Below are 21,953 nucleotides of genomic sequence, written 5' to 3' on the forward strand. Positions count from 1 at the left end.
GGGAGTGGGGATTATCCGATGTGTCAGTGTACCAACATTTCCTACATTAGTTATATAAAGATAACATTATGATGGTTCATCTAGTAATTAAGTGCAGCTTTTGATGGAATGTCTGGACTGCTGATAATACAGTTGTAGCTTAAATAATCAATGAATCAAGTAAATCTCGAGTAAGTATATATCAGCATAACAGAAGGCTAGAATATGGGATTACCAGTAAAAAGGGATGATATAATAGTATTAAGGTTGTCAGCAAGAAAAAAATTCAGTGAGATTTAAGAATAGAGAAATGTGTCACTTTAAAAGGAAGGCTGTTAGAAATCAGACACAAGCAGAGGCACACTAAGCCTCAGACTGAGACTTAGACTAAAGTCCTAAACTGTCAGTCTCCATAGTAAATCCTCATATGAAACCTTATAAAAATATAAAAAAAGACTGTGAAATTAATGCACAGCCAATGTCAAGATGCTAAGAAATCTGGAAGGAGTATGTGCAAATAAACAGTGTACTTTACTGTTTTTATGTAAGCCTCTCCATGTTGACCACACACCTCTCATCAAGTGTGTATAGGTTTCAAGGGGATGGAAATGCAATAATGTGAATAATTATATTGTGGTTTATATCTACAGCAGGTCCTTTTCCACAATGTCTGCCATTTTGTCACTAAATCGCAGACTCTACAGTAGCCCAGAACAGAAGCAAACACAATGATGGGTGTTCACTTGGTCGCATTCTGCAACCACACACGCTAGATACCCCTAAATCCTACACACTGGGCCCTTAATACGATTGGCTTTTGAAGTATTTTAAACAATGTGGATCACAGTGCCAGTGGTTTTAGTTGAGTTTTGAATTTGAATTTTTGTTATCGTGCTCTAGAAAACTGAAGACTGGTGGATTGATTTGTCTCACTGTCCACCCCCAGGTGCCCTTGCGGAGGAAGAGCCCACACCATGTGCGGTATCAGGGCACGGCCGTCATTGCCTGCTCAATGGTACAGTTTGCAGAGAGGGCTGGCAAGGCCCCAACAATGGCATCACCAACTTCGACAATTTTTTGTTTGCTATGCTCACTGTGTTCCAGTGTATCACCATGGAGGGCTGGACGGACGTTCTCTACTGGGTAATTACTCTGATGAAGTCCAGGGGGGTGGCACCATATTTTGGTTTATTAGTCCATGACTCTCACTACTTCACTGCTAGAGAGGGTAATTAAATGTTTCTTCATTGTAGGTCATATTAAATATTATATTTTGTCTCAAAAAATTTCTTGAAATAAGTGACATTAACTTGACATGATTAAGTTAATGTTCATTATACAGGCAAAACAAGTTTACTTTGTAGAGCACCTTTCAACAACAAAGTGCACGGAACATTCCACCTGTATTATTATATTCACATTGCAAATAACGTGTACGTAACGTGGATATGAAAATGGCATGTATTTTATCATGATGCAGGGCATGCTAACAATAATTATGACTAAATATAAATTAAAATCTGCATCAAGATGCTTATTGAATTTATAAAATCTCAAATGACATTCTATTACTGTCTCTCTTACAATGAATTCCCCATTCAGAGCTGTATACAGAGCTCCTATACCTGAACCATCACCCTTCTTTTTAAAGGTAAAGACAAGTATATTCAAACAAAAAAAAAGGCCAGGCTTACTTCAAAACCCTCAGCTTCTCATTAGCGAAAATCACCAACAGCTTTTAATTAGCCAAAGCACTCAGCACTGACGCTCAACTCAGATTGAGGTTTCATCACACCCACATCCTTTTATTGATGGAGACCCTCATCTATGAAATAATGAACCTCTCTCCCTCCTTCTCTGCTGTCCTCTCTGCCTCTCTCCCTACCTCACTCTTTACTTCTCTGTTGCATGTATGTGTTACCATGGCAATCCCATTCTAATGCTGCTGTGATAACAGCGAAATAAGGAGACTTGACAGATCTAAAGAAGATAGATGATAGATACACAGATGAATAAATAGATGAACAGATTAAATCTGACCCCTGACCTGTGCTACATGAATCGATTAAGTATTGCAGCAGGGTGGGTGGATGCATTGTGCTGTGTCAGAACTTTGTGCCGTCTCTGCCATACCAACTGGTTTGGTGTTTTTAGAGGCAATATGCAGTAGAATTGCATGCATGTACACAGGGCAAAGACACGTAATGTGTCAAGAGTGTAAAAATTATTTATATATATATATATATACTAACCCTAACCCTCTTAGTGTCTTTTTGCCAAACAGCTTTGTTAATAGGCACTTAAGCTCTGTGGTGTGGGGTCATTTTGCCACAGTCTCATTACTAATAAACATCTTCCAATACCCCCTCCACTCATTATTAACCCTGTTGTCTCTCACACAGTGCCCTCTAGTGGTCATAGTTCCTGCCCCAGTTGTAGTCATAGTTCAGAGCTCAGGATCTCTTTCCCTTTAAATGTTATTATGAGCTTTGAATTGCCTCCAGGCAATTACATTTTATTTAAAATCCTGTACTGGAGTAGCAAACTAGATGGGATTTTACTCCAAAAAGTCCAAGCACATTATATTCTACTTAATTAATGACTATACATGTTATAGCTTATTTTCAAAACTGTACTCAGAATCAGAATCAGCTTTATTGTTCAGGTTTGCGCATACAAACAAGGAATTTAACTCCTGTTAGTTAGTCTGGTTAATTTTCCATGCTGGGAAGTAAACTGTACATACTATATACTGTTAGTTTTTTGCCCCACTGATTCAGTTCATGCAGTCATAATTTATGTGGAAAGTTGTGCATAAAGGTACACGTGAGTATGAGGTGGCTTTGATTTGCAGAAAGCTGTTCTGTAACCACCATCGTCACAGTGCATTAGTCATTAATACTTGAACAGCTGCAACACAGACAGGTAGCTGTCAAATAATTAGGTAGACTTATACTAAATATTCAATTTTTGACTTTTTAACTTTTTCTACATTTTCAGGCCTTTCTTAAGTTTTGGGCCTCTCGGTTCCCTAGGACAAGTTTTATGAAGCAGGAATGAACTGTGCACATATGTGACACTGACAAATTAATATAAAAAAGAAAACCTGTGGTCAACTGTGGAACATAAAATATGAGTAAATGAGATATAATATGTGTAATCCAGTTTTCTCTGTCTCTACTTGTGACTTTCCAGATGAATGATGCAATGGGCTTTGAGCTGCCGTGGATCTACTTTGTCAGTCTGGTCATCTTTGGATCCTTCTTTGTTCTCAACTTGGTTTTGGGTGTGTTGAGCGGGTAGGTTTTCAATTTTCAGTTTATTTTGTGCTGTTTCTTTTCAATATGTCCTTCTTTCCTTCTCTCTTTTCCTTCTCTTTTGTCACTTGTGTTGAGGTCCTAAACTCCACTCCACAACACTGAAATGGTTCAGGTTAAAATAAATAAATCTTTTTGTTGTGGTCCTGTAAAGTATGATCTGACTTAGGTTTTACAGTCACATGCTCTGCTCCATCCAGAGAGTTTTCCAAAGAGCGAGAGAAGGCCAAGGCTCGAGGAGATTTCCAGAAGCTACGTGAGAAGCAGCAGTTAGAGGAAGACCTAAAGGGCTACCTGGACTGGATCACCCAGGCTGAGGACATCGACCCCGAGAACGAGGAGGAGGGAGACGAGGAGGGCAAGCGTAACCGTGAGTTACCGGGATTTCATTCATTTTGTCTCTCCATACTCGTCTAAAAGCAGGGAAATGAAGAATGCAAACGGCTGAGAGTTGCTGAGCCTCACATTCTTCTTCCTTTGAATAATGTTGCACATCTCTCTGCCCCATTGATGGTGAAAGAAGGCAGGGCAAACCGTTATTCATCATTCGTCTGCTGTTATTCCACTTTGACAAGTTCACTGATGCATTTCCTTTAATGTATCATCAAAGAAGTGTTTTATGTATCTGGAGGAAATTGCTCTTGTTCATCAGTGTGACCCTTAACAAAGACTGATACATAATGATAATACATGACTTTTTCCCACAATTAAATGTTGACTGCCTCTTTCAGGCCTATGAACAGTGACCAAATGATACTGCTCCACTGACAGTGGAATCTCACATCCAGTGCAAAAGGACAGTATCACACATCACCTTGACGTATTTCAACATTCAGTAGAATTTCTCCAGGTATCATCTGGTACGGTTTGGTACAACAGACACAGACAGACAGTTTCTACAAGAGTGGATAGTTCCAGAAAACATATCGAGCTAAAGCTAGACATTCACCATCTGAAAAATCACTACTCTGGCAAACTGCATCCCTTTCTTTGGCAAAGTGATTGTTATAGAGTGAAGCATGATGTAAGTTAGTGTTACAGTATCCGTGTTCTTGCTTTATATTTTTCTACTATTTGTCAATGTATATTCTACATTGCTGACATTAAATAGGTCAAAGATACAATTATGTACTTCCTTGTGCACCTTCTTTTGTTTGCTTACATCAATTGCATGTGAGCCACAGTGTGCAGCAGTATCACACTGTGTATATAGTTATAAATGTTACACATACAAATAACTCTCTGTAGGTTAGAGCAGTTGTGATTCCTTTCACGGAATCAGTACCATAGGACTGTCCTTGGGGTGGAGCAAGAGTGCTGGGAAAGAAGTGAGTGAAGACCTCTGCCAAGGTAGCACTAAGACTGTGGGCGACAGCAGGGCTATGATTTGCAGTCTCTTCTATGGTGTGGCCTTGTCTCTGCTGGTCACCATGGCAACACAGGTTTAAGTGTGAATATTTTGTTGTGAGTGTGTGTGTGTGTGTGTGTGTGTGTGTAAACATGTAAACATTTTGCTTGTCCTGAACTGGAAGAGGCTTGCTGTGGGAACAGGATGCTTTCACTCTGCAAGGTTTTCCGGTGTGACAATCACTAGTACAGAATCCAGATAACTGTGAACATTACGCTAACTTCCTTAAAATACAGTCGTGATTTGCTGAAAAGAAATTTAAACATCACATCTCTTCAAGAGCTCTCTTTATATGCACCTTAGTCACTGTATGATTCATCCTTATTCATCCATATTAGTTTGTGTCTGTTATCTTATAAAGCAATTCCAAACTTGTTTAACTCTGACATGAACATTCTTAACAAGAGATGTCTAGTGTAAGGCAAAAATCAGCTTCTCATCTGAAGTTGTGTCTTCATCGCCTTCAGAAGATTTTCAGACAGATTACACAAAAGCCACGCCGCTCTCTTACACGATTTTAAAGCTTCTCTCTTTTGTAACTGCGTTCCTCTTTGTTTACTTCTGTTTCTTGTGGATGTCCTGTTCATCTGACTCTTTCCTCCAGCTCAGGCTGATGACTTCACTCACTCATTTCTGCCTAAGACATAAAACTCCTGAAACTCCTCTCCCAAACTCTGAATGCCTTGCTCCGTTCACTACAGCAGTCTCATATTTTATGTTTCTAAATGATAGAAACGTTTGACTGAAGTCAGTCAGTCAAATATCTTTGGATTAAAAAATATTTTCCTCATTGAATTGGACAAAGGAAAGAAATTTTTCCTGGGAGTATGCTGATTCTTCATGACGTTAAAGCTTGTCTTTTTGGTGATAGGTTTCTTCTTCTTTGTCTTCTTCACTTTCTTGGGGAAGTCCTTTCCATCTGTCTGATGCCTTCAGTTACTCCTTTAAGTTTTTGCTTCCAGAATATCACTCAGGGAGAAAACATCTTTCCATACTCTTGCATGAAAATTATCATTTCACGAAATGTTAAAAAATTATGAACTGTTCAATTTTTAAATTAAAGTTAAAATTCAAAGGGATTATATTGGCATTGAAGACAAACATTTACATTGCCAAAGGAAGTGTGAAATAAAAAAACAAACAAATATTAAATATTGACGTTAAAAAAACAAGTACCAAATAGGGAAAACTATAACTATAAATACTGCAGCTTTTTTTAAAAATGAATTTAAATGTATGTGTGTGTTTGCTTGTGTGTGTGTGTGTGTGGACATGTATTCCTGTCGTTGTGGGGACAAAAATGTCTTTACAAAATCACATTGTCAGGTTATGCCTTATTCATGGGGACAAAATGCAAGTTCTCACAACATAAATCATTATTAGGGTTAGTATTAGTGTTAGGTCAAGACAAAAGTTAGGATTGGGCAAGTAATGTTTATTGTTAATGTCAGGTGGTGCTTAAGCCTCCAGGAAATGAATACTTTCTTTCTAGATAACATTCTAATCTACTCTAATGTTTAGCTTCTTCCTTCCATTGTTGTAAACAGGTTTCTTTACTTTGCATTGCATTCCTTTGGTTTATCCTGATTGGTGTTTGGAGAGTAGTGTTGTTGTGAGGCAGTTCTTTGTGTGAGGGGCAGTTTGTCTCAGTACCAGCTGACATAAGGGACTCTTTTCTGGGTCAGGCTTTTTGATTTGGAGAGAGGCTGGATTTAAGGGTTTGAACATTAATTACAGGTGGATTAATTCTGTTCCACATGCATTTGTTTTTCTGTGTACATGTGAAATACATGCGGGCCACGGTGGTGCGGTGGTTAGCACTGTCACCTCACAGCAAGAGGGTTTGGGGTTCGAGTCCTGGTCTGGGCTCTTCTGTGCACAGTTTGCGTGTTCTCCCTGTGCCTGTATGGATTTTCTCTGCATACTCCAGCTTCCTCCCATTGTCCCAAAAACATACACATTCACTTTGCATTGTGGGTAATGTGTGTGACACATTTTGACAAAAGTATGATTGAAATGAGAGAAGTAGCATCTCTGGTAGATTACATTTGAAATCCATAATCTGCTTTTAAAGAATTTGTCGTGAGCCTTTATAAAAGTTTGTGAGTATGTCTACTGTTTAGGCCAGTGTGCGCTCACAGCCTCATCTCTCTTCATAATACTGCTACAGTGCCTTATTCACAGTGCAGCCAGTATATGCACCTGTCAGTTTTTTATATGCTTCAGTAGTTGCCCTGCTTGTGCCTCTACTGCTGCTGCTGCTGTTGTACACTTCACTCCTGAGATGACCCACTAACTTTCTCTCCTTGATTCCTGCAGTGTCTGTGTGCCTTGTAAAAAAATGCCTGTAGATTTAACATAGTTTTTTCCCCTCTGTCTCCTTTTTCCTCCTTTCATTTCTTCATGTCTTCCTGGTGTCACCAGCAGTTGTTCTCTTCTCTGCCTTTATCTGTTTTCTTACTGAAATCTTGTTTATTGCTAATCCTAGCCAGTCTAATATTGTGACAAAAGTTACTCTGTCCAGAAATCATAGACCTAAAATTAAGCCACACATTGAAAAGTGAGAATGGTCGTTTAAAAAAAAAGAGATCAAGGCATATTAAGCAGGACAATTGACAGTCTGTGATGGTGAACAAGCATTTAGTCCATATTTTGTGTAACAATGTCAGTAAACTGTGCTGTACATTTTTATTCTCATATATTCTTACATCCCCTTCACACGACAAGTGAAAAGAACAGATAAAAGATTAATTTTACATCATGCAGGCTCAGATTCTCTTATGCCAAGAGGATTTTACTGTATGTCCTACATGCTTGTTTCGCAGCTTTACTGGACATGGTAGCTGTGTCTGTACTGTAGTTTGTATTGCAGCTGTCTCTTGCTGTACGTTCCTCTCTCTCTCTCTCTCTCTCTCTCTCTCACTCTCTCTCTATCTTATTCTGCTGTGTACTGACTCACTGCTTCCTCTGCTGTCTGGCTGTGTGAACTGCATGTTGGTAACACCAAGGGGTCACGCTGGCTGACCTCACTGAGAAGAAGAAAGGAAAGTTTGGCTGGTTCACTCAGTCCACAGAGACACAGGGTAAATGTGTTTGTGTGTGCACGAGTGTCTGGGAGCGTGTGTTTTTGGGCATGTTCATAAGAACAGTTCATCTTTGTCCTAGAGGTTGCCTCTGCCTGCATATGCTTTGCTTATGCTCGTGTTTTTCCCTTGTGTTTGCATGCCCTTCATCATTTGTTTCTACAAATACATTTCATCTAACACATAAATGTTACCATCCATCATCTCATCTTGGCATTTCATTGTTGGCTACCAGGAAATCCTGAATGCCAGTGAAATGAATCTTTGTACTTTGTACTGTAGAACAGACGAGGGGCTGACAAAGTGATGTGTACCAAACAGCAATGTCTTCAGGAAGCAACCTGGGAAATGTGACTTTAGATTTAAGGAACAAGATTTAACTTTAGCATGGTAGAAGAAACACGTCTACAGTAGTACCTTCAAATCTGGGATACAGTATAAAATATTTTATATTAACTAAATTTGATACACATTTCTGTTGCTTTATGTAAGTGGTATTCCTAGTATCAGAAGACCTGGTAAGTGAATAATAATTTTCAGCAGTGTTGGGGAAGCTCCTTTGAAAGCACTGTTGAACTGTACTGCTGTGGAACTACAGTAAAGCTAGCCTAGGCAGGAAAACAATCAGCGAATGATCAAGTTGACAAATTACATGTGGTACTAAAAAGCAAAACTGCCATTCAATTGGGTTTATTGCAAAAAGTGCCCACTTGTACACAGGGAAGATATAAACTGAAACGTAGCCTAAAATTGTTATAAGTTTTCAGTAGTTAGCTACACGAAACTACTTGAGTCACAATGCAGATATGAATGTTGTTGAACTACTAGCAATCTACTGCGAAATGTAGTTAAACTACCACTTCACTACTCCTGCATGAATGCTGCATTTCAGTGTGACAAAGTCTTAAGTGAGTCATGCAAACTTGTGTGAATTTAGAAGCTTCTTTTTTTAAATTTTGATGGGTAAGTGAAACTTTTTTTTTATTTAGGTCATGATTATTTTAGTACCAGGTCAAATATAACTTAAACTGAATAATATATAGAAATCAATGAATCTCACAGTTGTGCTGTATTTGTGTTCATATTCCTCATCCGATCATAATCATTTTGAATTCTTTCATTTATCACTTATAAAGTCAGAATTTCTGCATGTACAGTATATATGTTTTCCAATATACTGTATGTTGTAACCCTGTGACTATGTAACAAGTGCTTGTTGGAGCGTACAGATCTGGACCAAATACTAAATATTCAAACTGAACATTTCGGTCAATACTGAAGAGATTCGACATTCAATACAAGTAAACTCTAATCTGAGTGATAATATTTTTACCTGATGGCGTTTCTAATTGCTAAATGTTTTTTTTTGTTTGTTTTTTTTGTTTTTTTTTTTACAAAAGCTCAAGATTTATTTATTTGCAAGGTTCAGTTTAACTCAGGTCTGGCAGCATGTAATCACTCTGACTTACCTATGCAGAAACCTTCAAATTCATTACTTTGCAGTTTTCACTAAGCAGGACTGTTGGTTTCACGTCGTGCAACTCTGAGATCCAGGAGTCCTCCCTAAACAGGACAGGCTCTGTCTTTGAGAACAAAAATGTTCTGTAATTGAGGAAAAACTTGACAGAACCTACTTACTTAATTAATGTGAAACTCTGAGACAGATTCATCCATCCCAGCTTTTTCTATTTACACCTGCATTTTTTTTTGTGTTTGTCTTCTGGTGGTTTGGCTTGGCCTGTAAGTGACGCTAGTGACACATCAAAGAAAAAGTCAAGTCTTTCATGACACATCTTCTATCAGGCTCAGTCTAATGTGTGATTCTCAATACATTAGGCTGTAGAATTGTTTCTGCCGTTCTTTTCTTCATGTATTTCTGTGTTTTTAAAAACGAAGGCATTCAACTTAAAACACATCTTAGTCCTGGAACCAAGCCAAACCAAACACGCATGGGTGTCAGTTGGCAAATTTTAAATAGTATGAAATTTAGTAGTGAAACCTGTTTAAATCAGGACAGGTCAGGTTTTATGTCGCGAACCTCCTTGTTAACTTGGCACCTGATCATCTCATACTATTTTTTCATTACTATTTTTTTGTTTGTGTATTTATGTGTGACACCACAGCGAGCATGCCCACTAGTGAGACAGAGTCGGTGAACACAGAGAATCACAACGGAGTGGAGGACAAGTCACCCTGCTGTGGACCTCTGTGGTGAGTGTGACATACTGTTATGAGCTAATGATGAGCTAATAAAACAAGGCTGACCTCTCATTAGTGACCTGATAGTGGACAGTCTATCAACAGCTTTTGACATATTAAAAATGTGACTCTAACACCGAGTGCACATGTTGTTGTGCTTTATTTAAAGTTGCCTTGTGTTTTATTCTCCCCAGTCAAAAAATTACTAAGTCAAAGTGCAGGTTAGTAACTTGGTGCTGTATCACACTGCATGGTGGATGCCCTCTTCATTCACTTGGCCCACTCGATTCAACTCATCTTGCATGGCTCATTCTTACCTCGTATTTGAATTGCTTAAATCTGCAATGTTTTCATTGCATCTGCCATATATATTTCTGACCAATCAGTCATTATCCCAGTCTCATTACAACTTCATCTTTGTGCACTTTACCTGTTTACTAACCCTAATTCTACCTGGTCGTCTTCATAATTAGTCAACTTAAATAGGTTTTGTGTTTTCATGTTATGTCACATGTGTAACTGCACATGTGAGAAATAAAATGTTATAATCAAATATGTAATATGCATGAAGAATGATGTAAGAGTTATTTCCATAATGTATTAAATTCAGTACAAATTTTACCTTTTTATCTGTAAAACAAATACTTGTTTTCAGTGTGGCTTATTTAGTTTGGAACTAAACTCTTCTGAACATGTTTCCTGATCCTCAAGTGGATTTATTTTTCTGTCAGTCGTCAGTGGCGACGCTGGAACCGTTTTTGCCGCAGGAAGTGTCGGGCAGCAGTGAAATCAGTGACGTTTTATTGGCTGGTCATCATCTTGGTGTTCCTCAACACCCTCACCATTGCCTCTGAGCACTACAACCAGCCAGACTGGCTGACTGAAGTACAGGGTATCTGTTTTGCTTTATACTCTTCTGTTTGGTTGAGTTCACATCACACTTATTGACTTTGTTCAACTATGGGATGTTTGATAATTTGTTCCTAAAGTTAGTCCTCTCCTGTGCAGATGTAGCCAACAAAGTTCTGCTGGCAATGTTCACCTTGGAGATGCTAGTGAAGATGTACAGTTTGGGGCTGCAGGCCTACTTTGTGTCCCTGTTTAACCGCTTTGACTGTTTCGTGGTGTGTGGAGGCATCATAGAGACCATACTGGTGGAGCTGGCCATCATGTCTCCACTGGGCATCTCTGTTTTCCGCTGTGTGCGACTCCTCAGGATCTTCAAGGTCACACGGTGAGCAGTACAAAGTCATGTGTTTGTTTTCTGGACATGATAGAGATGTCTTAAATGTTGTTATTATCATTGTTATTATTACCAAAGTCCAGTCTCTGACTGACATGCTGTGTACCCTATAATCCGATCCAGAAAACCTTTCCATTGTACTTTAGAGTTTGTAATGTGTGTGTGTGTGTAGCTAATTGTTTTTACCTTTTTCACCAAGGAGCTGCCATCACAGTTTAAATAGCCATCTGAGGGGCTCTCTGAGCTTTAGTGACACTGGTGACATCTATTAAAGGCTCTGTCTCAAAAATAATAAATGATGAGCAAGAAAGGTTTTCATGCCTTGTCCAACCAATATTATAATTTCATATCATATTTGCCCCTCATTACCTTCACAGGTGTGTGTGTATGTATGACATCATTTGGTGTGTACGTCTTTCTGTTACCTTGATTTATATTTTTTCCCCTCTCCAGTCACTGGGCATCTCTTAGTAACCTGGTGGCTTCTCTGCTCAACTCCATGAAGTCCATCGCCTCCCTATTGCTGCTGCTCTTCCTCTTCATCATTATCTTCTCCCTGCTCGGCATGCAGCTTTTTGGGGGCAAGTTCAACTTTGACGAGACTGTAACTAAAAGGAGCACGTTTGACAACTTCCCCCAGGCCCTGCTCACTGTCTTCCAGGTGAGTGTTTGGTTTTGTTCACTTCATTTGCATACCAAATTTTGCAAATCAAATTTTCTAATATTTCTGTAAACACTACACAAACCTAATCCAAGTGGTTCTACTTATTTATGGCAACATCAACAGGTCTACTTAACCGCACAGTAAAATCAGACATCTTGGCATGTGACCAAGAAATCACTGAGTCCTGTTTTAATAGTGCCATATCTAGTGCGCGGTGGTTGTGTGTACAGACTGTGTGGGCATCTCCTAGCACACTTACTATTTTGGTTCATGTGTGTGCAGCAGTGCAAAGTGTAAAAGGGCTCAGTGAAGAGGAATATGAATCACAGGATGTATTGGTGATTAATCAGTGTACTTTAATCCAGCCACATCACTGGTCTTAACAAAAAGTCACTTCTTCAAGAAATCATATAATTGTTGGTGCAGAGCAGCACAACACAGCATTGTGTGTGTGTTTTAATTGTCAATTAGTACAATAACAATGTAAGTAAATAGTAAGAAATTGATCAATGAAGCATTAGTCGAACTTTGGAAATCATAAGACACTTTTTCTCCACATTAGTTGATGAGTAAATGACTGAAGTGTCTTCCACTGTATATTGTGTTTGCCAGATCTTGACAGGAGAAGACTGGAATACAGTGATGTATGATGGTATCATGGCGTACGGTGGTCCAGCCTCGTCTGGAATGGTGGTCTGCATTTACTTCATTATCCTCTTCATCTGTGGAAACTGTATCCTGCTGGCCTCAGTCACACACACACACACACACATACTCACACAGGTGTGTACATTAAACACAAACATAGAAAAATCCACATTTTCAGACTTGCATGTGTGAAAAAGTTATGTTTTAATATGGAGTCAGTTTATGTTTCATACTCTTAAAGCCCAGGTGGATTTTTCATTTTGGTCAGTGTTTTCTTCTTAAGTCACATGGCCAGACATCCTGCTAAACGTCTTCTTGGCTATCGCTGTCGACAACCTGGCAGATGCTGAGAGCCTCAACACAGCACAGAAGGAGGAAGAAGAGGCCAAGAAGAGAAAGAATAGTGTCAAGTACAGGAAACTTCAATATTACACATTTTGATTGTTTAATTGTTTTTGTAGACTTTTATCACATTTCTCACAAGTACTTTCTGTTGGCAGAAAGAAATAACCTTCTGCATTGTTAGTTTTAATTTCTGTTTTATCCATCCCTAACAGGGATGCAAGCACAGATAAGAGGGTTGAAATGCTAGAAAGAAAGGATGGAGAGACCAAGGTAAAAGACAAAATAGCTCTCTTCATATAAGACTTAAAGTACAGCACATTATTTCTACAACTTTCATCTCACCTCAACATTTGTACATTTCAATATTGCAAAACCTGCCTGATCACTGTGTGTAGGTGACAACAGAGGGGCTGGAGGAAGACAAAGAGTCGTACCCTGCCATCAACTCTTCAGGTAAAAGTGACTTGTCTCTCTCTCTTTCTCTAGAATTATATTACTGTCCAGCTGAGTTGGGATTTTGCCAGCAATTCCAGCTTTAGTCAGCTGGCAAGATGCAGGGGCTGGGAAAGGCTGCAGAGGAATTTCACGTGTTGAGGATAATAACCATTATTAATGCAACAAGAAACACAGTTAAGACAGCTCCAAACCTCTACACTACAACTGCAACTGTGCCATGTACTTCACCTGGAGCAGTTCAGAACTGCTAGTTGCACTTGGCTGTGACTTTTTCTCTGACCGACCAATCAGAGGACGGAAGAAAGCTGACGCTTCACAGAGCCAAGCGTCACAGCAAGGATTCTGAAATCTGATTGGTTAAAGAAACAGTCAATGGCTAATATAGTCTAAATTCTGTGGGCTAGCACTACTGATTCTGAAGGCTCTGGGCACATTAGGCTGACATAGCAACACATAGAGGCTAAAATCTGATTGGACAAAAATCGAACATCCACATACATGTACCGGAAGCAGCGCAGCCGAGAGAATACTATGAAATGAAGAGAATAAACTGTTGAGAATAAATTAATACAATTTCATGGAACAAATATTAGAATTTAGGTTGTAAATGTAGGCCAGTTCTTCTGATAGTGTTTAGGCCTGCAGAGAAGGCCTTGCTGGCCCTGACGGCCCGCTACTGATAAAAATAAATATAAAAACAAATGTGGATCAAAACAAAATATGAAAAAATATTTGCAGGATATAAAACTCAACGTTGTACATTAACACTGCCCAAAATATTATAATTATGGTTAGATTTTAAAAAGGATTAAATAACTGCTGTTTCTTAGCATGTGATGACGATGACAATAATGACGAGTTCCCGGAAGTCCCTTCAGGGCCCCGTCCTCAGCGGCTGTCTGAACTCACCATCAAAGAGAAGACTCCGCCCATCCCAGCGGGCAGCGCATTCTTCATCTTCAGTAGCACCAACCCGTGAGACAGAATAAGAAATGATGAAAACCTAACAAACAATTAAAGATGTGTCACAGAGCTAGACCTGCTGTTTCACTCACTATACTTTCTCTGCCTCTGTGCCTTTCTCTCTCCGTTTCCCCTTTTTTGTTATTCATTCTCTGCTGTAGATTTCGTGTATTCTGCCATAAGCTGATCAACCATCAGATCTTCACCAACCTCATCCTGGTCTTCATCATGCTCAGCTCAGTCTCTCTGGCCGCTGAGGATCCTATACGCAACTTCTCTGCTCGCAATATTGTACGTAAACAGTCTTTAACTGTTATTAAAGGCTGCCCCACATGCTATTGTACATCTTATTGTTTTTGGAAAGTTTATTTGTCTCAATATAACCGTCATCAAATCTTGATCTCAGATGATATGCTGGCATCTCATTTTACTAATTTAGTGTCAGGGTCCTGGCACTGTGCAACCTGTCACACTGCCTGACTTAGTGGGACATTTGACTAGAACAGAGCCATTGTTAATGTCATTAGTAAGATTTAGTCCAAATTTCTGCTGTGAAAATTGCCAGTGGAATGCATGATTTGGCAAATGACAATCAAAGAACATTTACCGCCTGCCTCAGTCCATAGGTGCTGTGAAGTTTGGTATATTTACTACTTTGTGAGATTAACAGTAGTTGTTTTGGTTAGATTTTTTTCTTCAAAGGTACAAAACAAGTTTTTGTTCCCCCCCATGTCACTGGCACACAAACTGCACTAGAAACCCGCCTGTCTCTGCAACAGCTGTTTTCATATTATAGGACTTCAGAATGATGCAATGATGATGCAAATCATTACAAATTACTGACAACATAATTGATGTACCAACTGCAAGCAAAAATGTAATTTTTTACAAATAACTTTCTGTGCATTCAGTTCTTGCTAATGTTTAATTTTACTTTAAAATGTTTAAATCTTCACATTCTTTGCTCACTTACTCTGTCAAAAACCCTTTTCTGTTGCGGCACCACCTTGTGTTCTGTTTTTACATTTAAATCTTGCTTCATGCAGGTTTAATATATTAATAGTTATTTTTCTTCAGTGTTTGCCTCTTGCTGTGTTTATCTATTGTATCTTACGGTGTTGTTAACCTGGAATGACTTGATGACTTGTGCATTGCCTTTTGCAGATACTTGGTTATTTTGACTATGCTTTCACCGCAATCTTTACTGTTGAGATCCTGTTGAAGGTAAATGACCTTTATGCTGTGTTGTGCTGTGCTGGGTAGAGCTTCAGTAACCCTGCGTGCTTATGTCACTCTGATTGCCTCCTCAGATCCTAGGCTATGCAGACTATGTCTTCACTAGTATGTTTACATTTGAGATCCTTATTAAGGTAAACAATAAAAAGTGCTGCGTTGCCTCTGCAACAACCTACCACTTCCAAGCTTGCTGCACACGTCCTCCATCCCCTCATTTTTGTCTCTATAATTTTTGGTCAAAATGACCACCTGCTTGTCTTGTTGTCATGGCTCCAATCCGGCAACTTGGAGATCATGCGTTTTGGTCGGATATTTTTTTGTCTGTCAGTCACTTTTCCATCACGGTCCACCTCCCCGCTTCATCCATGACCAGTTTATGGATCAGTGGCTCTCCAGAGTACAACTACTTTGTTTTTGTATTTTTCACTTTCCGAAGATTAAACAATATATTGATTGGCACTATGACTGCGTGGCATTTGGAAACCTTTCACCAACTATTATAATTTTTTTTAACTTTGAATCTTTGTCCACACCATTGACTTGTAGATTCCCATATTTTAAACAACAAATGCTTCTTGATTTTTAATCAGAAAAATATTTATTCCATTTTTTCATACACTGAACTGTGGAGAGATGAACTAACATCAAGCTTTATATCCCACTGCCTGATTGCACACTCTGCACACAGATGTACCCCCTATTTTTTGTGTCTGTTTTGGCTAATGCACATCCCCAGAATGTGCTTAAAGAAAGCCACAATAATCTGGAACAGTGTATTATTTTTGCTGTTTAACCTTACCCCTTTGCTCGCTGCATGCCTGCACCAGGTAAATCTCATGTATTATGTTTTAAGCCTGGAATTCGATCAGGAGGAGATTAAAGGCCTTATTTCATGGAAAGTTTATATAGTACATTCCCTGGCTTAATCTGCACCGGAAATTAGTGTAGTGGCTTGTGGATAATGTCCCCTATGTCTTCTCTGAACATTTTGCATTGTTTATGATCTGTGTGTGTGTGTGTGTCTGTGCACAAATGCGGTATGAGTCTCTGATCATATTTTTGTGTGAATCCAGGCTTGTCAACATTAAATAAAATAGTGAGTAAACAGGAATTGAATTGCTTATGCAATATTAGAAGTATTAATCTGTATTAATCTGTTTATGTGTGTGCTTTCTAAGTAACATCATTTCATCATGTAATTAACGTAACACATTCATCTAAATGCAGAACCATTAACTGGGAAACTGCAAATCAAATGAGGTTGTCATGAACAATCAGGTTTGAAATGCCAAATCAGTGTGATTGTAAGAGGATATAGAATGAGAGAAGGCAAAATTCAACAAAATGTTTTTGGTACATATCATGTATTCTTTTAAAACATTGATACAGTAAAGAGTTCGTTTAAATTAAATTTCATGACATGAAGCTGCTTTCAGTATATGTTTGTTGACACATCTGTCTTAAATCCTGACTGTTGTCCCTCCTCTGTCCAGATGACAGCGTTTGGAGCGTTCCTACATAAAGGGGCATTCTGCAGAAACTACTTCAACCTTTTAGACTTGCTGGTTGTTGGTGTGTCTCTGGTCTCCTTCGGCATTCAGTATGTATCGTTCAGTTGTTTTTTAATGTCTTTGAGTTGAAATGTATTGTTAAGTGTCTGTGTTGTGTTTGTGCCATAATAAATAAACAGTGCTCTTTGCTCTGCTTAGTGGCAGTACTTAATGGAATACCACTATGACAGCATGTCCTTGAAAGTACTCAACTGGATCCACTGCTGTGTTTTTCTGTCTTCTGTAGGTCCTCTGCTATCTCGGTAGTGAAGATTCTTCGTGTTTTGAGGGTCCTTCGTCCACTCAGGGCCATCAACAGAGCCAAGGGACTGAAGGTCAGGATAGCAATAAAACAGCGTGATGCGGTGTACCAGTGGTACAGTGTAGCCGTGTCTAGTTGGCGGTCTAGTTTACCATCAGATTGTGTTCTTGTTGTGTTTCTAACAATATATATAACCATGTGTCCTTTCCAGCACGTGGTCCAGTGTGTGTTTGTGGCCATCAGGACCATCGGCAACATCATGATCGTCACCACACTGCTTCAGTTCATGTTTGCTTGTATTGGAGTGCAGCTGTTCAAGGTAGAGTGAAGAAATGGAAAGAAGGATGGAGGGTATTGGTGTCACAGCCAAAGAAATAATCTCTTTTACTGTAAAATAACAAATAATTGAACAGAAGTACATTTTTGACTTTCTGTTGTTTGTTTTGGTTTTGTTTTGTTTTGTTTTTTAACAAAGGGCAAATTTTATCGCTGCACCGATGATGCCAAGTCCAGCCCAGAGGAATGCAAGTGAGGGTTCTTTTTTGATCATGGTTTTCAGTTTTGGACACCCATCTGAGCAAATGTCTCTGCGTGTGGGCTTGTTCATATATACGGTTAATATTTTTTCCCTTTAAATCGCAGAGGTACCTACATTCTCTACAGCAACGGGGACACGGCGCTGCCCATGGTGAAGGAGAGGATCTGGTACAACAGTGACTTCAACTTTGACAACGTCCTTATGGCCATGATGGCTCTCTTTACTGTCTCCACCTTCGAAGGATGGCCCACGTAAGTATTGTGTCTGAAGTAGAACTCAGATTTGACTGTGGAAAATAACAGCAAGATTCTGTATTCATTAAATGTTTGTTAATGGTTCGCCTTTATCTCGGTCTAAACAAGAATAATGACATACAGCACTCACCAAGCCTATGAAGTCTATAATTTGAATATTTTGTATGTATGCATGTATTTTTATGTAAGTTTTAATTACAATAAGTTTTGCTGTTATCTTGACTTTGTTTTTTTTTGTCTCCCTGCAGTCTACTCTACAAGGCCATCGACTCTAACAAAGAAAACATGGGTCCCATCTACAACTACCGCATCGAGATCTCCATTTTCTTCATCATCTACATCATCATCATCGCCTTCTTCATGATGAACATCTTTGTCGGTTTTGTTATCGTCACCTTTCAGGAGCAGGGGGAGAAGGAGTACAAGAACTGCGAGTTGGACAAAAACCAGGTAGGACAGACTTTTTTGTGTCTGTTTGTCTAGGTTACTGTGGTACGTTGAGGCTTTTATTGGATCGTTTAAATTTAGTTGGAAAATAATCTGTTCATATCCATGTACTAAGTGCATTCCACAGGAGAATATGTGTACCGCAAAGGACACTTGTTCTCATCTTTCTGCTTTCAAAAAGGAAGACTAACATGCAAGCAGTGCCTGCACCTTTTCAGAAGAGGTCCTGTTACATTTGGTTTTCCTTTGTTTTTTTTTTATCTGTCCCCACCACTACTACAGCGCCAGTGTGTGGAATATGCTCTTAAAGCTCGTCCTCTGCGGCGCTACATCCCCAAAAACCCCTACCAGTACAAGTTCTGGTATGTGGTCAACTCTACTGGCTTTGAGTACGTCATGTTCGTCTTAATCATCCTCAACACTCTGTGTCTGGCCATTCAGGTAAGTACTCTTCATTTAGTCCTTTAGTTAAAACTGACATTAAGTAGTTAGTGAATTTATCATAATCCCACTCACAGTGCTTAATGCATACATCTGGGAATGATTTAGTTTGGAATGATCTAACTTACAAATATTTGCTCTCATATTTTCCATCAACAAGCATCAAAATATAACCACAAATATTTTATGTTTTTTCACTCTGATGATCTAATCTTGATGTATATTTTTGGCTTGAATAATTTACTGAAGCCTATAGAGCTGGTTTACTTATACTTCCAGTATAATAGGTAGCAGCTACTGAATATGGATGCAATTAAAATACAATACTTGTACTATTAATAAATATTTGTGTTATATTTCTGATCAGTCTATCTCTCTGTCTCTTACCAGCACCATGGTCAGTCTCATCTGTTTAACTATGCCATGGACATCCTCAACATGGTCTTCACTGGGGTTTTCACAGTGGAGATGATCCTCAAGCTCATTGCCTTCAAACCCAGAGTAAGTCTCCTCTCCTCTCCTCTCCCCTCCTCTCCTCTCCTCTCCTCTCCCCTCCTCTCCTCTCCTCTCCTCTCCTCTCCTCTCCTCTCCTCTCCTCTCCTCTCCTCTCCTCTCTTATTGTCTTTGTACATAATTGCAAATGCAGCAGTGCTTGCAATACTGAAATAACATGCAAATAAATGCAACTTATCATAATTTCAGGCAGTTATTGTGTTTATGTTTTTCCTTTTAGATCTCCCTTTATATTTAATCTCTTAATTTTAATTTGAGAGAGTACTCCCCCTTCCCTTTTAACCCAGCCCTCATATCTTCCTGTCCTTCTTACCTCCCCTCTTGTGCTCTTCACCCACTGGCTGTGACTATTCTTCCATTTATTCCGTATCATCACCCTCCATTACTCCTCACCATAACCTTTCGACCTCTTACACTCCCCTGCACATGGCTCCTTTCCTGCCTTCTCCTCTCCTCCTATTGGCTGTGCATGCGGCCATATTCAGGGCTATGTCGGGGACGCCTGGAACGTCTTCGATGCTCTGGTGGTGTTTGGCAGTGTAGTCGACATCATACTCAGCCAGGTAGAAAGACGTCAGTGTGTACAACTCTGTCCTTTCCTCTTCCTGCTCAGCCACTCCTTTTCCTTCCTTCACACCTTTCCTTTTTCCCTTCCTTCCTGTCTTAATGTTGTGTTATGTTCTTAGGTTGGCTTGAGCCAATTTCTGATCATGAAGCAAGTTTGTTTAATCTGCTATGGACTGTTAATGAGTATAAAAGACCAAATACCTGCTGATAGGCTGGAAAATTTTCTGTCAGCTATCTGCATTTACAACTAAACTGTGAAGTTCCAACACATGCATTACATGAAGCCACAGCTCCAAACTGATAAGATCTTGTTAAATTGTATAGACTATGGTTGGCCATTTCTTTCAGCCTGCCACTGCACCAGTGAGAATAAAAACTGACCTTCAAAATGAAGGGTTAATGACAGACAAGTAATCTATAACACAAAGTTTCAAATGATCTAATCAAAATTATGCAAGTTAGTGCTGTGACATACTCAGTGGCAGGAAGGATTTGATTTTCAACCTCACTCTCTTTTATCAAATCACAGCTTCTCTTCCTTTTTTTACCTCTTCCTTTTCTTTCTTGCTCTGTTGTCTCTCTCTCTCTTTCTCTTCTTCTTCTTCCTGTGTGTCTTTGTTGCTTGTGCTTGCAGAACTATTTTGCTGATGCATGGAACACGTTTGATGCCTTAATTGTTGTGGGTAGCGTGGTTGACATTGCCATCACTGAGATCAATGTAAGTAGTCATTTAGCACACGTAACACGCCTGCTTCACTGTGACGCTTCCAGCCAGAGGGCCTTGCTCTAGGGTTGCATTCAAAATCACAGTTTTCTTGTGCATGCATAAATTAATGTTCTTCACAACCCCAGCTACTAAAGCAACTCAGCACAAAACCACAGTTTCATGATACCGTAATATTTTGATGATGTTCATTAACTACCTCATTAACCTTTTATACTAGCTTTGGAACGTATGCTTGAGTTAAATAGCTCTGTCTTTAGAGCCATGTTGCTCCTCTCCACATCAAATCGATGGCATGGAGAACCACTGTTTTTGTATACAGCTCAGTTATCATTCTAAAAATTTTGGATTCATTTGGATCATTTTGTGCCAAATCGTTTTGCTTGTAACTCCTCTGAACCTGTTTCAAGGCCACTCTGTGTCCTGGTTTGCAGCTGCTGTTAAAACTGACTCAGTGCTTGCTGCAGGCTTGTCCATGTGAGGATGTTTGTTTGTCCTGTTGGTTTTTTGAGTCAATACTTAAAGTAAAGAACATACTGTACTCCATCATGAATACAACTCTAATAAAATGTTCAAAAATGACACCAAGACGGCCTGGTTATTACCTATGTAAGCAACAGGTAAATATACCGTAAAGTATGTTAGTGTCTGATGAAGATGTACTGGATGGTTCTGCAACTTGACCAATGCCAGTTTATGTATTTATTTATTGTGACATTTTTTTTTGTTATCTATCCTTTAAATATAATCTTTCCTCACAGTCGTGTTTGGAGATGTTAGATAATTTCCCTGACTTTGCAAGAAAACACCACCTCTAGCTTTCATATACAATGAAAAACAGTGTAAAACCTCCTCCAGCAAACCTCAAGCTAAATAAACCACCACTGTAAACATGATAATTTAGCTTCAGTTATAAAGACACTTCAATCTTGTCTTCTCAATTTTCTCCTACATTACATTACATTTATTTTGCAGGCACATTTTAAAATAATTGTACTGAAATTCTGTTAACCAACTATGTAAAAACTATGTAAAAGCATGTTCAGTGTGACTGCTTAGAAATTATTATTATTATCGTTGTTCTTTTTTTTAAATTTTGGAAAGAAGATATCAGTA

The 21,953-nt window shown here is 39.0% G+C and overlaps 1 protein-coding gene across 7 annotated transcripts in view; it reads left to right on the forward strand.

Moving 5' to 3' along the window:
* cacna1db (calcium channel, voltage-dependent, L type, alpha 1D subunit, b) overlaps positions 1 to 21,953 on the forward strand; it is a 77,474-nt gene that overhangs the window by 35,192 nt on the left and 20,329 nt on the right. For 3 of the 7 annotated variants that reach the window (XM_046396783.1, XM_046396786.1, XM_046396790.1), the window contains exons 7-31: positions 926 to 1,122; positions 3,175 to 3,278; positions 3,497 to 3,666; positions 9,911 to 9,998; positions 10,181 to 10,207; positions 10,718 to 10,878; positions 10,995 to 11,220; positions 11,683 to 11,890; positions 12,506 to 12,626; positions 12,837 to 12,951; positions 13,099 to 13,156; positions 13,282 to 13,339; positions 14,173 to 14,317; positions 14,467 to 14,596; positions 15,470 to 15,529; positions 17,035 to 17,141; positions 17,339 to 17,426; positions 17,565 to 17,672; positions 17,829 to 17,881; positions 17,996 to 18,142; positions 18,394 to 18,595; positions 18,875 to 19,033; positions 19,424 to 19,534; positions 20,032 to 20,109; positions 20,748 to 20,831. In XM_046396783.1, the coding sequence (XP_046252739.1) occupies positions 926 to 1,122; positions 3,175 to 3,278; positions 3,497 to 3,666; positions 9,911 to 9,998; positions 10,181 to 10,207; positions 10,718 to 10,878; positions 10,995 to 11,220; positions 11,683 to 11,890; positions 12,506 to 12,626; positions 12,837 to 12,951; positions 13,099 to 13,156; positions 13,282 to 13,339; positions 14,173 to 14,317; positions 14,467 to 14,596; positions 15,470 to 15,529; positions 17,035 to 17,141; positions 17,339 to 17,426; positions 17,565 to 17,672; positions 17,829 to 17,881; positions 17,996 to 18,142; positions 18,394 to 18,595; positions 18,875 to 19,033; positions 19,424 to 19,534; positions 20,032 to 20,109; positions 20,748 to 20,831 (3,005 nt within the window). Of the gene's footprint in view, positions 1 to 925; positions 1,123 to 3,174; positions 3,279 to 3,496; positions 3,667 to 9,910; positions 9,999 to 10,180; positions 10,208 to 10,717; positions 10,879 to 10,994; positions 11,221 to 11,682; positions 11,891 to 12,505; positions 12,627 to 12,836; positions 12,952 to 13,098; positions 13,157 to 13,281; positions 13,340 to 14,172; positions 14,318 to 14,466; positions 14,597 to 15,469; positions 15,530 to 15,615; positions 15,676 to 17,034; positions 17,142 to 17,338; positions 17,427 to 17,564; positions 17,673 to 17,828; positions 17,882 to 17,995; positions 18,143 to 18,393; positions 18,596 to 18,874; positions 19,034 to 19,423; positions 19,535 to 20,031; positions 20,110 to 20,747; positions 20,832 to 21,953 lie in introns of all 7 variants that reach the window. The other 4 variants (XM_046396784.1, XM_046396788.1, XM_046396787.1 and 1 more) reach the window with 4 other exon arrangements.

This window comes from Scatophagus argus, chromosome 8, assembly GCF_020382885.2.
Source record: "Scatophagus argus isolate fScaArg1 chromosome 8, fScaArg1.pri, whole genome shotgun sequence".
Lineage (NCBI taxonomy): Eukaryota > Metazoa > Chordata > Actinopteri > Scatophagidae > Scatophagus > Scatophagus argus.